General features: G+C 40.8%; 1 protein-coding gene across 1 annotated transcript in view; it reads right to left on the reverse strand.

The window, feature by feature from the left end:
* The window catches only part of LOC109897490 (cytosolic carboxypeptidase 6), a 469,989-nt gene that overhangs the window by 213,038 nt on the left and 241,105 nt on the right, over positions 1-15,846 (reverse strand). The window contains exon 5 of the mRNA XM_031832857.1: positions 9,150-9,157. Within this exon, the coding sequence (XP_031688717.1) occupies positions 9,150-9,157 (8 nt within the window). The remainder of the gene's footprint in view (positions 1-9,149; positions 9,158-15,846) is intronic.

Consider the following 15,846-nt stretch of genomic DNA (forward strand, 5'->3'; position numbering starts at 1 on the left):
AGGAATTCAGGGAACTCAGTGAGAAACGCTGTATATGGCCCAGGAGGCCTGTAAACAGTAGCTATAAAAAGTGATTGAGTAGGCTGCATAGATTTCATGACTAGAAGCTCAAAAGACGAAAATGTCTTTTTTTTTTTGTAAATTGAAATTTGCTATCGTAAATGTTAGCAACACCTCCGCCTTTGCGGGATGCACGGGGGATATGGTCACTAGTGTAGCCAGGAGGTGAGGCCTCATTTAAAACAGTAAATTCATCAGGCTTAAGCCATGTTTCAGTCAGGCCAATCACATCAAGATTATGATCAGTGATTAGTTCATTGACTATAATTGCCTTTGAAGTAAGGGATCTAACATTAAGTAGCCCTATTTTGAGATGTGAGGTATCATGATCTCTTTCATTAATGACAGGAATGGAGGTGGTCTTTATCCTAGTGAGATTGCTAAGGCGAACACCGCCATGTTTAGTTTTGCCCAACCTAGGTCGAGGCACAGACACGGTCTCAATGGTGATAGCTGAGCTGACTACACTGACTGTGCTAGTGGCAGACTCCACTATGCTGGCAGGCTGGCTAACAGCCTGCTGCCTGGCCTGCACCCTATTTCATTGTGGAGCTAGAGGAGTTAGAGCCCTGTCTATGTTGGTAGATAAGATGAGAGCACCCATCCAGCTAGGATGGAGTCCGTCACTACTAACAATACTTAGGCTTCTACTTGCATGCCATATACATTTTATGAACAAGGTATTATACATGAGTTATCTTTTTTATTTGTTGTTATTTGTTTTGTTTTTAGTCCCACCCTTCAGCTACTCTCAACACCTCCCATAAATCTCTGAAAACCATTCAGTTTTGATATAAAATTGCCATATATTTTTCAACTGTGCTGTAACACCTCACAAAAGTTCGGAACCTTAATGTTCTCATAGTTTAAACAGATTGTAAATTAAAGTATTATTGCATTATTGATCGATTGACTATGGTTCTCAAGTCACTCAGCAGTGATCTGCACAGTTAGCTCCAGGTAAATGTTGCAATTCTTCAGCCATTCCTGAACCTGCGACCAAAACCAAGTTACATACAGCATGGGAAGTACCATAACAAGTGATCTAATGATTCTGTCTCGTTGCAGCAAAATCTGCAGAGCTAGGATAGTTGTATCCCCAATATACATAACATTCTATTAGGGTTTGCAATCATTTTGTATAACTATTGAAACTGAAAGACTAAAAGTTTCGAATCCGGTGTTGTTTTGTAATCTGTATGGCACAGCTGTGAATTTTTTGGTCCTTACATGAAACTGGTATACTTTTTTATTTATAAAAAAAATATTTTACCAATTTTGGCCTTTAATGTATGGCCGACAAACAAGTTCCTTACCTTCTCCCCTTCCACTTGCTGCTTCTGTTTTTGCGGTAATGTTGCAATCAGTTGGTTGAAATTTTGGACAGAGCAGACATTTCCATCTATTTTTGTTAGCTGCCTGTGTGACACAACTCCACCAGTCCTATTTATAATATCATTTAGTTTAAAAAAAAATGTAAACATTTTTTACGAAAATAATGTTTTTTTAATCAATTAGTATATTTTAGATTCACCATCATATTTGTTTTAATACTTGTTCTGTCTTTTCTGGTGGATAAGACAAAAATAGCTTTCTATGGCTTGTTTTAAAATAACCGAAAGTGAGAGGTTATAATCTGAATAATGGGGAAAGGGACATTTTTTAACACTGGGAGTGTTCAAAACATTCTTAATAACCTGCTGGAAAGTACAACTTTTGTATGACTGAAGCCTTTACGGAGAAGGTCAATGCTTTAATATTGAAGAATTTCAGCCCTCTCAATTCATATTCATTATATAAATAGGCCCGTTTAATTTTGTCTGGCTTGCTGTTCCAAATAAAGTGGAATATTTTTTGCTCATATAATTTAAGAAAACAAGTTGTTCAGTGTAGGCAGGGCCATAAGTAAATAGGTGAACTAGGATATGACTGAATAATTAATTTGGGTGTTTTTTCCACAAATATACAGCAAGATGGCGCCGACAGAGATGGTCGCCTCACTTCTAGACCTTAGGAAACTATGCAGTATATATATATTTTATGTATTATTTCTTACATTGTTAGTCCAGAAAATCATAAGTGTTATTACATACAGCCGGAAAGAACTATTGGATATCAGAGCGACGTCAATTTACCAACATTACGATCAGGAATACGACTTTCCCGAAGCGGATCCTTTGTTTGCACCACCACCTAGGACATGGGATCTAATCTCAGAGGCCGACCCAAAACAACGTCGCAACAGAAGAGGTAGAAGGAGCGGCCTCCTGGTCAGACTTAGAAGGCGTGCACACCACCCACCACTTCTGAGTATATTACTCGCTAATGTCCAGTCTCTAGACAACATGGTAGACGGAATTAGGGCAAGGGTTGCTTTCCAGCGAGATAGAGATTATAACACTCTCTGTTTCATGGCAACATGGCTCTCTCGGGATATGTTGTCGGAGTCGGTACAGCCACCGGGATTCTTCATGCGTCGCGCCAACAGAAATAAACATCTCTCTGGGAAGAAGAAGGGTGGGGGTGTATGCTTAATGATTAACAACTCATGGTGTAACCATAACATACAGGAACTCAAGTTATTTTGTTCACCTGACCTAGAGTTCCTTAGAATCAAATGCAGACCATATTATCTCCCAAGTAAATTCTCGTTGGTGATTGTCACAGCCGTGTATATCCCCCCTCAAGCCGATATGGCCCTCAACTGAGGGCCCCCCTCTCCTTCTCTGCGGCCAACGTGAGGAAGACATTTAAACGTGTCAACCCTCGCAAGGCTGCCGGCCCAGACAACAACCCTAGCCGTGTCCTCAGAGCATGTCTGGTGTGTTTACGGACATATTCAATCTCTCCCTATTCCAGTCTGCTGTCCCCACATGCTTCAATATGGCCACCATTTTCCCTTTACCCAATAAGGCAAAGATAACTGAACTAAATTACTATCGCCCGTAGCACTCACTTATGTCATCATGAAGTGCTTTGAGAGAATAGTCAAGGATCATATCACTTCCACCTTACCTGCCACCCTAGACCCACTTCAATTTGCATTCTGCCCCAGTAGGTTCACAGACGATGCAATCACCATCACACACTGCACACTATCCCATCTGGACAAGAGGAATACCTATGTAAGAATGCCGTTCATTGACTACAGCACAGCATTCAACACCATAGTACCCTCCAAACTTATCACTACGCTTGAGGCCCTGGGTCTCAACCCTGCCCTGTGCACGTCTCCAACTCAATCATCAAGTTTGCAGACAACACAACATTAGTGGGTTGATTACCAACAACGACGAGACAGCCTACAAGGAGGAGGTGAGGACACTCGGAGTGTGGTGTCAGGAAAACCACTTCTCACTCAACGTCAACAAAACAAAAGAGATTATCGTGGACTTCAGGAAACAGCAGAGGGAGCACCCCCCCTATCCACATTGACGGTACAGCAGTGGAGAAGTTGGAAAGTTTCAAGTTTCTCAGTGTACACATCACAGACAAACTGAAATTGTCCCCCCACAGACTGTGTGGTGAAGAAGGCGCAACAGTGCCTCTTCAACCTTAGGAGGCCGAAGAAATGTGGCTTGTCACCTAAAACCCTCAAAAACTTGGTAAACTACATGGTAATGTAAAGTTGTATTTTTCAGCAATCCCATACGTAATACCTAACACTTAACATAGTTTGGTTGTAATTCAGAGAGGTTATAAATGATCTATATTCTCTATGAGGCTGTGCCCGGGATTCAAATTGAGGATTTAGTGTACAATGACACCTTTGTTTTTAAAACCCGGATTTCTAGACCCTAAATATTATTGTTGGATCAAATTTTAATAGCATTTGAATGGCCATAATAAATAGATATGCAGTTAGTGGACAACCCTGTTTCACTCGTCTTGACAGTTTAATACTTTCTGAGAAAAGGAGGTATTAGCAAGGAGAGGATGGTGTGGGAGACCTACTGGTGTCTGTTGGGGGTGAGTATTGTGTGAAGGTTAGTATGCATGATCAATAGTATGCTATCACCAATACACTAAGCTGTCTTCAAGACAAGTGCTCCTCAAACTTTTCATACCCTTGCAGTCAGTTCTTTGGCATGTGGAGAAGGGCTGTTAGTAAACTTGTCTAGCCTATTCACTCTATTGTGGGCAATGCTTGTCTACTCAACAGTACAACTGTAGCTGTGTAACGGGATTCTACTGTTGAAGGAGAGGCGGACCAAAGCGCAGCATGGTTATTGTGATACATCTTTAATAAAGATGAAAATAGAATATACAAAAAACAAGAAACCGTGACAAAACCGAAAACAGCCCTATCTGGTGTAACAAACACAAAGACAAGAACAATCACCCACAAACCCCAACACCAAACAGGCTACCTAAATATGGTTCCCAATCAGAGACAATGACTAACACCTGCCTCTGATTGAGAACCATATCAGGCCAAACACAGAAACAGACAAACTAGACACACAACATAGAATGCCCACTCAGATCACACCCTGACCAAACAAAACATAGAAACATACAAAGCAAACTATGGTCAGGGTGTGACAAGCTGCTCATACACAACAGTACACGACTAAACTGTCTAGAAGTCAAGCCCCCCTCAAACTTTTCACATCTTTGCTAACAGCCCATTAATGCCCCATTATTGACTCTGAGTGTACATCATGTTCAGTCTTCATGTCTTTATAGGAGACTTCCAGTACAAACAAATCTGCAAGAGGTCGAAGAAGTGGGTGGTGAACATTTGTGTACGAAAGGCTTGCCCACCTGGCTGTGGAGTGCAATAAGGAACCGACTGGTTGTCTACAAGGAGCCAGAGTCACAGCCCCCCAAACCCAACATCCCTGCAAACATAGCCACAGTGCTGAAGCCTGCTAAACCAGATGCCATTACCTAACATGAGAAGAGGTTCACCAGCTGAAGAAAATTCAGGAACCTGTCTGGAACATTCAACCAACACAACATCCATATTCAGTTTGAATGATGTTGTAGTATAATATAGAATGCCTAGTATGCTCACAAATGCATTGTGGTATAGATATTGATATGTATATAATGGTGTTTTATATGCTGAACAAAAATATAAACACAACATGCAACAATTTCAACGATTTTACTGAGTTACAGTTCATATCAGTAAATCAGTCAATTGAATCTATGGATGTCACATGACTGGGAAGGGGTGCAGCCTGGCTCCCAAGTGGGTGGGCCTATGCCCTCCCAGGCCCACTCATGGCTGCGCCCCTTCCCAGTCATGTGACATCCATAGATTCAATTAACCCTAACCCTAACCCACTGGGGATGAGTTTTTCCTCACAAAACGGCTTTATTACAGACAGAAATACTCAGACGATCCCGGAAGTGGAGGTCCTGGGCTGGCGTGGTTACACATGGTCAGCAGTTGTGAGGACGGTTGGACATACAAACAAATTCTCTAAAACAATGTTGGAGGTGGCTTAGGGAAGAGAAATGATCATTCAATTATCTGGCAACAGCATGCCAATTGCACTCTCCCTCAAAACTTGAGACATCTATGGCATAGTTTTTTATGATAAAACTGCATTTTTTAGAGTGGCCTTTAATTGTCCCCAGCACAAGGTGCACCCGTGTAATGATCATGCTGTTTAATCCGCTTCTTGATATGCCACACCTGTCAGGTGGATGGATTATATTGGCAAAGGAGAAATGCTCACTAACAGGGATGTAAACAAATGTGTGCACAACATTGAGGAATGTGACTGACCAGCTCGATTCAGTCTTATGTAGCAACATTTGAAATCGGGATATTTACATTGGATAAAAGTAGAGACTCAGAGCTAGGAAAAGGTATATCATACACTACAGTTGACGAACAATGGGAAAGTAATTCTGTTTTGAAAGTTGATAAACTTGTAAGCTCACCCTTGAGAAAATGGCCCTTGAATGTTTTGGTACCTACTGGAGACTCTTGTCTACACCCACCCATCTCTTTAAGGATTCACATGTGAGGCTATGTACCAAAGATTTCAAAACTAAAGACTGGGTTAAACTACGGGTGTGTTCGTGAATTTTATCTGGTGTGCCAGAGTGTGCTCTGGGTATTCGTAAACTCAGAGCATTTTCAGATTGTCAGTTCGTAAATTCAAAGCGGTACACTCTCGGAGCGTTCAGAGCGCACACTGGACTTCTTCGCCGAGGAGTAGGGTTTATCCGAGCCTTCTGACCTAACAACTGCAGTCAAGCACCCAAGCTAACTGGCTAGTTTGCTAGCTACTTCCAGACACAAATGAGAGAACAGCTGAATCTGACCATTTTACTCGCCCTAGCAGAGCTGGTTAGGCTGTTAGGCTGTTTTTTATGTTATCCAGAGCATTGGTGACTGCAACTGTGCTGCTGGCAACATTTTAAATACGCTTTTTTTGGCAACGTTTTCTGACACCGGACATATTCAACGGGTGTTGAGCATTCGTACATTTGTCAGTTATTCTGTATTCTTGCATACTCAGACGAGAGTGCCCTGAAATTGGAGTGGATAGCCAGAGCGAATTTACTAGCTACGTCTATCGACAGTTGTTGCATTGACATCATAAACATTCTATTGAAATAGTTACTTGCATAGTGGAGTCTTTTGTTTAGACATGTAGCTAGCTGGCTAAACAATGAACCATAATCCCAATTCATAACGTTACTACTCTGCATGAATCTGCAGGTAACTAACCAACCAGGTTCAATGTTAGCTAGCTAACATCAGGCTATAACTAGCAATGCAAATGGCTCTGAGATACGAATAATATTACTACACAGATCATACCCGTAATATTAGCTAGCTAGCCAGCCAGCTAAAGTTAGCTAGCAAGCTAAAAGTACACTATAACTTGAAATTAAAACAACTTTCTGACAAAATTAGAAACTATATCTGAAAATGTAGCTAACTAGACTCTCTTACCCGTATATATGGATGTACGCTTCTCCCTCTCTGTCATGGATGCCATGGTTGCCCTTAGTTTGAAGATGTAATCCGGAGACAGATGTTTTATACAACAGCTTTCTGTGTGTTCTCTTTTAGACTCTGTCTGCATATTTGCAATCAACGCCAGAATTATCTCCATCTCCTTAGCTATCATACTCTAATTCCACTGATTTCAAAACTCGGTCCTGCAAAAAGTAGAGAGCAACGCTTATGCAGTTCTACTACGTGATATCTTTCAAAAAAAGCAGCAGTAGAAAGGATTACCTACACATACTGAGCAGCTCATGCTATAGACAGAAGCTTGCTACATGGCAGACCAATCTGAACTCATCTCTTGGCATGTCCAGTGAACTCATTATCTCAGCCAATCATGGCTAACGGTGAAGGTAGCTCACTTTTTCCGGGGCTAAACCAACTAGGCTCATAATTTAACAATGTATTTCATATTTACAGATGGCATAAAAGTTTGTTATTAAGGCACATGAAAGTTCCCAAAAAGTTTATGTTCAAATGGCGCTCCTGTGAATTAGCGACGCGCGACATATTTCTAGTTTCCTATGCCCAGTTTCCTGAAACGAGTCACAAATATGTTTTTTGTGCACATGGAACATTTCTGGATTTTTTAAATTTCAGCTCATGAAACATGGGACCAACACTTTACATGTTGAGTTTATATTTTTGTTCAGTATATCATATTTTTTACAAGTGTACTGACAAGTGACAAAATTATTCCAGCTGCATCAGAAACCAATAAAGTGTTGACTTCAACTTCTTGATCAATTCATTGTGATACATGAAATGTATTTGGATAAACTAGCTTCAGTCTTACTGCTAAAACAAATGATGCACAGAGTTTTAAACTTTAATTTGTTGGCAAGTAAACATGTTTTAATAAAATAGTAGATTCGTCTCAATATAGCAAATAAGTATACATTGCTTGTATTCAAGACAAAGTTTATTTGTTTTGGATACCGAGGTGAGTTTACACAGCTGTATGCAGAAACAGTTATGGCAATGTATGACATATATACAGCATAATACAAATATAATACTAACGCTTAGAATAAATACTACAGTTCTACAAAGGGAAAACTTGCATAGGGTGTGTTTGGGTGGTGAAGTGAGATGTTCGGAGTCACTTTGATACAAGGGGAGATTTTTGTTATGGCAACTTTTCACATCTCCTCTTGAGAGTCATCAACTTCTTTGTATCCAAGTGGTACTGTCTGTCAGAGAAATATGAAAATTATATTATACATTCATGGGCAATCATTGTGTATTGTCTGTATTCCTACTGTAGCAACATGGTGTAGAATATGAGACATCTCACAAACATACATTAGCTAGCTAGCTACATTACACAGGTATAATTACTCCAAGACTTATATGAGTCATCAAGACAAAGTCATTCCTTTACTCTCCTCCATCATCATCAAAACAATTCTCCAGTTTTGCTCCAAATGAGAGGCAGTGAGGCTAGCTAAGCTATTTATCGAGCTAGTTATAACGTTAGACTACAGTACATTTTAGGTATAGCAAACACAGCTCGCTAGCTAGATACAGTAGCTAGCTAAACTTGGCTAGCTTGGCTTGTAATGGTCCTAGCAAACCCCGCTAAATTGATCACCAAATTGTACTGCACTGAACAACAGTGCCTAGTGTTAAAAGATAACTTATATTGCTAGCTAGCGACCAACAGCAAAACAACTTACTTGTCTAGGCTGCCACCTCTGCTTGCTGGTCTCGCAATTATTTTTCTCGCTGTCTCAACTCCTCTTCAGTGTATTCCGGCTCAAATAAATAGGACTGTATGTTCCTATGTAAAAGAACATAAAAAATGTTTAGTCGTCCAGCTCTTCTTGGAAAGAGGAATCATCAGAAGCAGCCATAGTAGCTAATTATTTAGCAATTTCAGATAGACAGTGCATGGTAACATAGCTCCTGCAAACCTGTAAACTAGTACCGCCCCCATTTTGAAAAGCCAGCCTTCAAGGGTGGGAAGAAGGAAGTAGCCTTTACAAAGCAAGGAAAAATGAGTCAACCTAGATATCTTGAGACAAGTCCAATGTTTATTGAACAAGGACAACCATATCTACTCGCTGCTAGCATGATCGTTCAATCAGCGAAACTCAAATGCCACAATAATAGCTACAAAACATGACTCCGTTCATTTTTAGATCAGACAGCAGGCTCAATCAACCAATGATGTCATTGGTTGAACTCTCCCGGCTCGAAAATGTAAAAAGATACAGCTATAGTGCATAATTATGTCTGAAACACTTTCTCATCAATCAGAAATATATGGGGAGACTGGAAAATACCCCAAATAGTGTCTGGTGGTGAAGTTTCCCTTTAAGTCGACCGGAACCGTGACCATTTTGTTCAATGGTAAAAGGCCTTTTTGCGCAATCTTTATAATCCACCATCTTTGAGTATACTTGTTGTCTGCTCCTAGCGGATCGCACTGGGCTCTTCTCCCAAGTCATATAACTTTGCCAAATGACGATGTGCTCCAGCTCTGACTCCCCACTAGCTACCACTGGCCTTGGATGTGCCTTCTACAGCCAGAAGGACCCCCAGCTCCATTTGATTTCGCGTTTGAAGTGACCTTTGTAATATAGCTCCAGGTGATCATCTGATGATTTATGTAACCAAAGTGGGAACCAGGTCCAGCCATGGCTGCACCCCTGCCCAGTCATTTGAACTCTATAGATTAGGGTCTAATCTGTTTATTTAAATTGACTGATTTCCTTATATGATCTGTAACTCAGCAAAAAATATATATATCATGTAGTCTTCACCCATTTCCTTAATGGGAATGTCTGCTATTTCACACAGCAGGAGTCTAATATTTGCATAAATGACCAAAAAAAATGTCACTCTCAATCCTGCACTACTTTCCCCTGTTTAACAAACAACCACTTCAAAGATCCACTACAAGATCAAAACATACTTCTCTGCACTTTGTGTAATTATAATCCTTAACAAAACAATTACCATCTTTATCATATTGCAAAAGCTCAACCAGTTAGAAAAAAACTCACAGAATACCGTAGAACAGTATGATTACATAGAAGTCTTGAAGCCCCCCTCTTCATTTCATTGAGCTCAATTATTTTTGTGAAAGAACACATAACCCCTGTAACCCTGTGAGATAAATGATGGAATGTGGTTCCAATTTCTTCAAACAAACTCTTGATCATATTTAGCCTGATGGTTCCTCCCTCTAAACCCCTCTGATGGTTCCTCCCTCTAAATCCACCTACCAAGACAAAGTCACACCTGTGACATGATTCTTATTGATTGTAAGAAATGTATTAGAAAGCCATTCCTCCTTGGATTGATCTCATTGGTTGTCTGTTCGGGATAGACAATATTGACAGAGTGCAGAGCTGATCATTTGTTGAATATCTGGATCACTCTTTGAACTCTGTGAGATTGAGGTATTACAAGACGACAAATGATCTTGTAAAGGAGACAAAGCTTCCAAGTTGGAATGCATGAAAGCAATCCTTCCTGTGAGACCAGATAGTCGTAGAGGCCACAGAGAGTGGGCTTCCATTCAACTGCTTGTGACACTGGCATACAAAAATGGCTCAGTCAACCAAAATATTACCCTCTCTGGCACCCGTGTTAAAACCAGGCAAGACAAATGACATGAATTCCCGGACGACTCATTTAATCAGAGAGTGTGATAATTAATGCTACACTCCATTGACCAAACAAATATCTTTGTCAAGGTGCTTGTTGCTATACAAGTCCTTCTCCTGTTCTCAAAGACATGATAACAAGCCGCCTTAATTACTTCCATCCCATAGACTCCGTGAGCATTAGGCACCGACTCACCCTAACCCTCCCTTCCAACAAGCACATAAAATATTTTATCGTGATGGCGCCCCGCTAACTTTAATAAACTGAACGACCTTGCGAGATTGCACAGGGGATAAATGAAGTTTCCCTTCCCCACTAGTAGAAGCAACCACCACACAGGGGTCCTTATCTGGGCTCCACTTAATTACGTGCTTTAATTCTAACATTTTTTAAATGCCCCCTCACCACGAAGAGACAACCTGTTTTAATTAAACAAATGAATGTGGTGCTTATCGTACGGGATCACCGCTCTCATTTGTTAATAGTTATGGACGCTGATAATGTTATCTAGAGACCTATAAGAAATTTCATCATACAGAAAGAAAATCGATCTTATCTCCTATCAGTGTGATATACATATTTATGTGTGGCTTTAACATCTCATTAGATGCAGGAGACATGTCTACTTATTTCTATCTTCATCTGATGAGGTAGCTCCGCTCTCCTTATTACAGCGATGAAGGCCATTTTATATGAAGGCAAAATGCTGCAGGCTCTTTATTCTGCTTTAAACCAATGCTGTTTACGATCCGTATTATACACCCAACTGAGCTGCTTTTCTATGAGCTGCTTGCGTATGACTACTATGTATGATCATTCAACACTATTACATAGGAATCTCTGGATATACACTACCCTATTAGCTCTGCCTCATTGAGTGAGTACAGAAACATCAAAAGACAATACTCATGGACAACATACAAAATGCACACTCGTGGTGTTATTTCTGAATAAGAGTTAAATGACCATAGAATCAGGACAGGGCTACACACTGGTACAACAGCCATGCACACGAATGCAAATGTCACAAAGCTGCTTGTCCACAGAAAGCAATTGCTTTGGCTTTCCAAAACAGATATTTTGTTTGCCTTCACACGAAGAGAAGACAAGGAACTTGCACAAGGGAATCTTGCCAATGAATATTTTCACACAATCATTTCCCACCCCTCCCGCCCGTTCTGAAGGGGAGCTGAGAGGCACTCTAAAAGTCATTTACACTTCCTAGCTTGTTTATGGGAGTTATATAACATATTTAGCACAATAGCTAACACCAAGGGTTCCTGCAAGCTGTCTGACCAAATTTTATGGGAAAAGTGTCAGAGAAGACATTATCCCAACAGGAGGAGAGGCCTGTTACAGATTACTGCTGGTTGCTAATTTATATTAGCAGTGAAGCAATGGGTGGAAGGTTAAAGTGATTTTACAGTGGTAAAGTAGTAACTGCAGATCTGTTCCCACCCAGTGTAATGCTAAAATAACAAAATGATCAGCCTTTAATGGCCCAAACACTGATTTGAGCCTCAGCCAAGAAAATCACTTGATTACTACACAATAACCAGGAGCAAATTGCTGAATGTTTTCCTACTTGGTAGATGTCATTTACACTAGGGGATTTACTGGTGCTGATATTTGCTAGAAAAGTGTTTGTGTGTCATTCGTAGAGATCCTATAATTCACTGTTACACAATCAACTCTTATGAGTTACTAGTATGAAATCCTCTTCTTCAAGGATGCCATCACATGTTTCAACATAAAGACCAACGGACAGATTTATTGTGTGATTCCATACTTCTTGTTAAGGTAAGAAGCTCTGTATAAGTTTGACGGCACACTTATTATTTTTTTGCATTGTGATAAACTGCCTTGATGAGCTGGCAATCTCTGTCTCCCAGCTGTTCAGTTGGCTCCTAAAACTGGTGAGGTGCCACTGTGAGTGAAGACCAGCTCACCTACCGAAAACTGTCTCAGGGAAAAGCCACAGCCTTCCTTTCCAGAGTAACTACTAAAAATACCTGAGAGCAGTGCACCCTGGTGACATGGCTGAGATATAGACATCCAAAACACTGACAGGTCCTGACAAATGAGAACCAGTTCAACTTAAACAGCTCATTCTCAGGACTTTGCCCAAATGACACTCCCTTCTCTAAAAGGCAAAAAACTGTCAGACACGTTTGTGGGGAAGTGGGTGCCCTCAGGCTATGACATCACACGTCCTTCAGGAGGTCCAGTGAGGGAGAGAGCATGCATCAGTGGGACAGAGAGTCTGCTTAATGTGCTACACGAGGGAACTATTCTATTCTGTTTGACCGCCGAGAGACCTGGCACATCAAAACAAACAGAGAGGAGCTTTACCAACTGATCAGACACATGGAACTTTACCATTCACCACAGGACTACCTCATTTTATCAATGACAGGAGGGATATGTAATCCCATTTCCTTGATCATCGTGCTGATGTGTCTGTCTAATTTGATTATATCATATTTCCCTGTAATTATGCTGAATGGAAACTGGCCAAAAGTATTTTTTCTCCACCAATTTCTCCTCCTTAAAAGATACAATTAACAGTCCCACATGTATCGTCTAAAAGGAGTATGCTCTGTCTGTGAAGAAAGGAAGAAAGACTGATTCTGATGACTTCTTCTATTCCCATTCATATCTTTAAAAAACACAAAGAACAAGAGAGAAATAAAGCCGCCACCTCCAAAACACAGATCACAAGAATTAATGGTGAGGAGTCCCACCATACAGTCTCCCACTACTAGTGCTCAGTGATTATTGCTTTTCGTGGTCAGTTCGGTTTTGGTTTGATTATAAAAGAAGAATCACGGTTTTCAGTTTCAATTATATATATATATATATATATATATATATATATATATATATATATATATTTAATTAAAAGCACTATACATTATGTGGGTTGAATGCTGTAACAACACAGAATAAAACAATGAATAAAAGTCCCTTGATGGTAGTGACTACCCATTACTACTAATCACTTAATAACCATCAATTTATTCACATTACTTTAATAACATATTTGTTTTATTTGATTACTTTATTATTTCATTCATCTCCTCTCTATAGAGCTGCTGCCTATGCTGTCTGACAAAATCACTATTTTAGTAGGTCTTCAAAATAAACAAGGCATACTGCTGAATACCAACCATCAATCACTTACTGTAGATCATGTATTTTCAGGCTCGTGAAGCAACTGCGTTCTATCCCTCTCAATCGCGTGTTCTCTCTTCTCTCAGTCTCCATGTCCCGGACAGATAGTTTAAGCGGGCGTGCAATGGATTATGGTCATTGTAGTTAATTACCACTTTTTCGCCGCTAAACTATATTGACCTGTTGGAAACTACAACTCCCTACTACATCGCATAGTTCTGGCTTGATCTAATGTATCTCTACAGAAACTGCACATTGAGTTCACACAAAATTTCAGTTGATTTGCTCAGCACTATCCCACAACCCCCCCCCCCACCCTCCTCGAGGAGCCCAGTTGGTGATAAATGTTTCTGTGGGTGGGGAGGGAGAGAGGGATGCACCAACACCTCCAACATTACTCAAGCAACGGAGAGGTGAAGATTTGATTTCCCATCACATCAAGTAGCAGGAGGAGTTGGAGTCTCTCAAATGAACTTGACTTGAACCCCTCAGTGACAAGCGCTCCACAGTAATCAACCGCTTGGCTGTGGCCCCTCCCACCCCTCCTCTCATTGTAGTCACAGCCAGACCCTGGTAGGATTGGACCCACAGAGGGCTGGCCAACACACAGATCACAGAACTGCATTTCTCTGACACCATGACACAGTGCCTTGCAAAAGTATTCATCCCCCTTGGTATTTTTCCTATTTTGTTGCATTACAACTTGTAATTTAAATGGATTTTTATTTGGATTTCATGTAATGGACGTACACTAAATAATCCAAATTGGTGAAGCGAAATGAAAAAAATAACTAAAAAACAGAAAAGTGGTGTGTGCATATCTATTCACCCCCTTTGCTATGAAGCCCCTAAATACTATCTGGTGCAACTAATTACCTTCAGAAGGCACATAATTAGTTAAATAAAGTCCACCTGTGTGCAATCTAAGTGTCACATGATCTGTCACATGATCTCAGTATATATACACCTGTTCTGAAAGGACCCAGAGTCTGCAACACCACTAAGCAAGGGGCACCACCAAGCAAGCGGCACCATGAAGACCAAGGAGACTCCAAACAGGTCAGGGACAAAGTTGTGGAGAAGTACAGATCAGGGTTGGGTTGTAAAAAAATATCCAAAACTTTGAACATCCCACGGAGCACCATTAAATCCGTTATAAAAAATTGAAAGAATATAGCACCACAACAAACCTGCCAAGAGAGGGCCGGCCACCAAAACTCACGGACCAGGCAAGGAGGGCATTAATCAGAGAGGCAACAAAGAGACCAAAGATAACCCTGAATGAGCTGCAAATCTCCACAGCGGAGATTGGAGTATCTGTCCATAGGACCACTTTAAGCCGTACACTCCACAGAGCTGGGCTTTATGGAAGAGTGGCCAGAAAAAAGCCATTGCTTAAAGTAGAACATAAGCAAATATGTTTTGTGTTTGCCAAAAGGCATGTGGGAGACTCCCCAAACATGTGGAAGAAGGTACTCTGGTCTGATAAGACTAAAATTGAGCTTTTAGGCCATCAAGGAAAACACTATGTCTGGCGCAAACCCAACACTTCTCATCACCCCGAGAACATCATCCCCACAGTGAAGCATGGTGGTGGCAGAATCATGCTGTGGGTATGTTTTTCATGGGCAGGGACTGGGAAACACGTCAGAATTGAAGGAATGATGGATGTCGCTCAATACAGGGAAATTCTTGAAGGAAACCTGTTTCAGTCTTCCAGAGATTTGAGTCTGGGACCGAGGTTCACCTTCCAGCAGGACAATGACCCTAAGCATACTGATAAAGCAACACTTGAGTGGGTTAAGGGGAAACATTTAAATGTCTTGGAAAGGCCTAGTCAAAGCCCAGACCTTAATCCAATTGAGAATCTGTGGTATGACTTAAAGATTGCTGTACACCAGCAGAACCCATACAACTTGAAAGAGCTGGAGCAGTTTTGCCTTGAAGAATGGGCAAAAATCCCAGTGGCTAGATGTGCCAAGCTTATAGGGACATACCCTAAAATACTTGCA

The sequence above is a fragment of the Oncorhynchus kisutch genome, linkage group LG10 (genome assembly GCF_002021735.2).
Source record: "Oncorhynchus kisutch isolate 150728-3 linkage group LG10, Okis_V2, whole genome shotgun sequence".
NCBI classification, from domain to species: domain Eukaryota; kingdom Metazoa; phylum Chordata; class Actinopteri; order Salmoniformes; family Salmonidae; genus Oncorhynchus; species Oncorhynchus kisutch.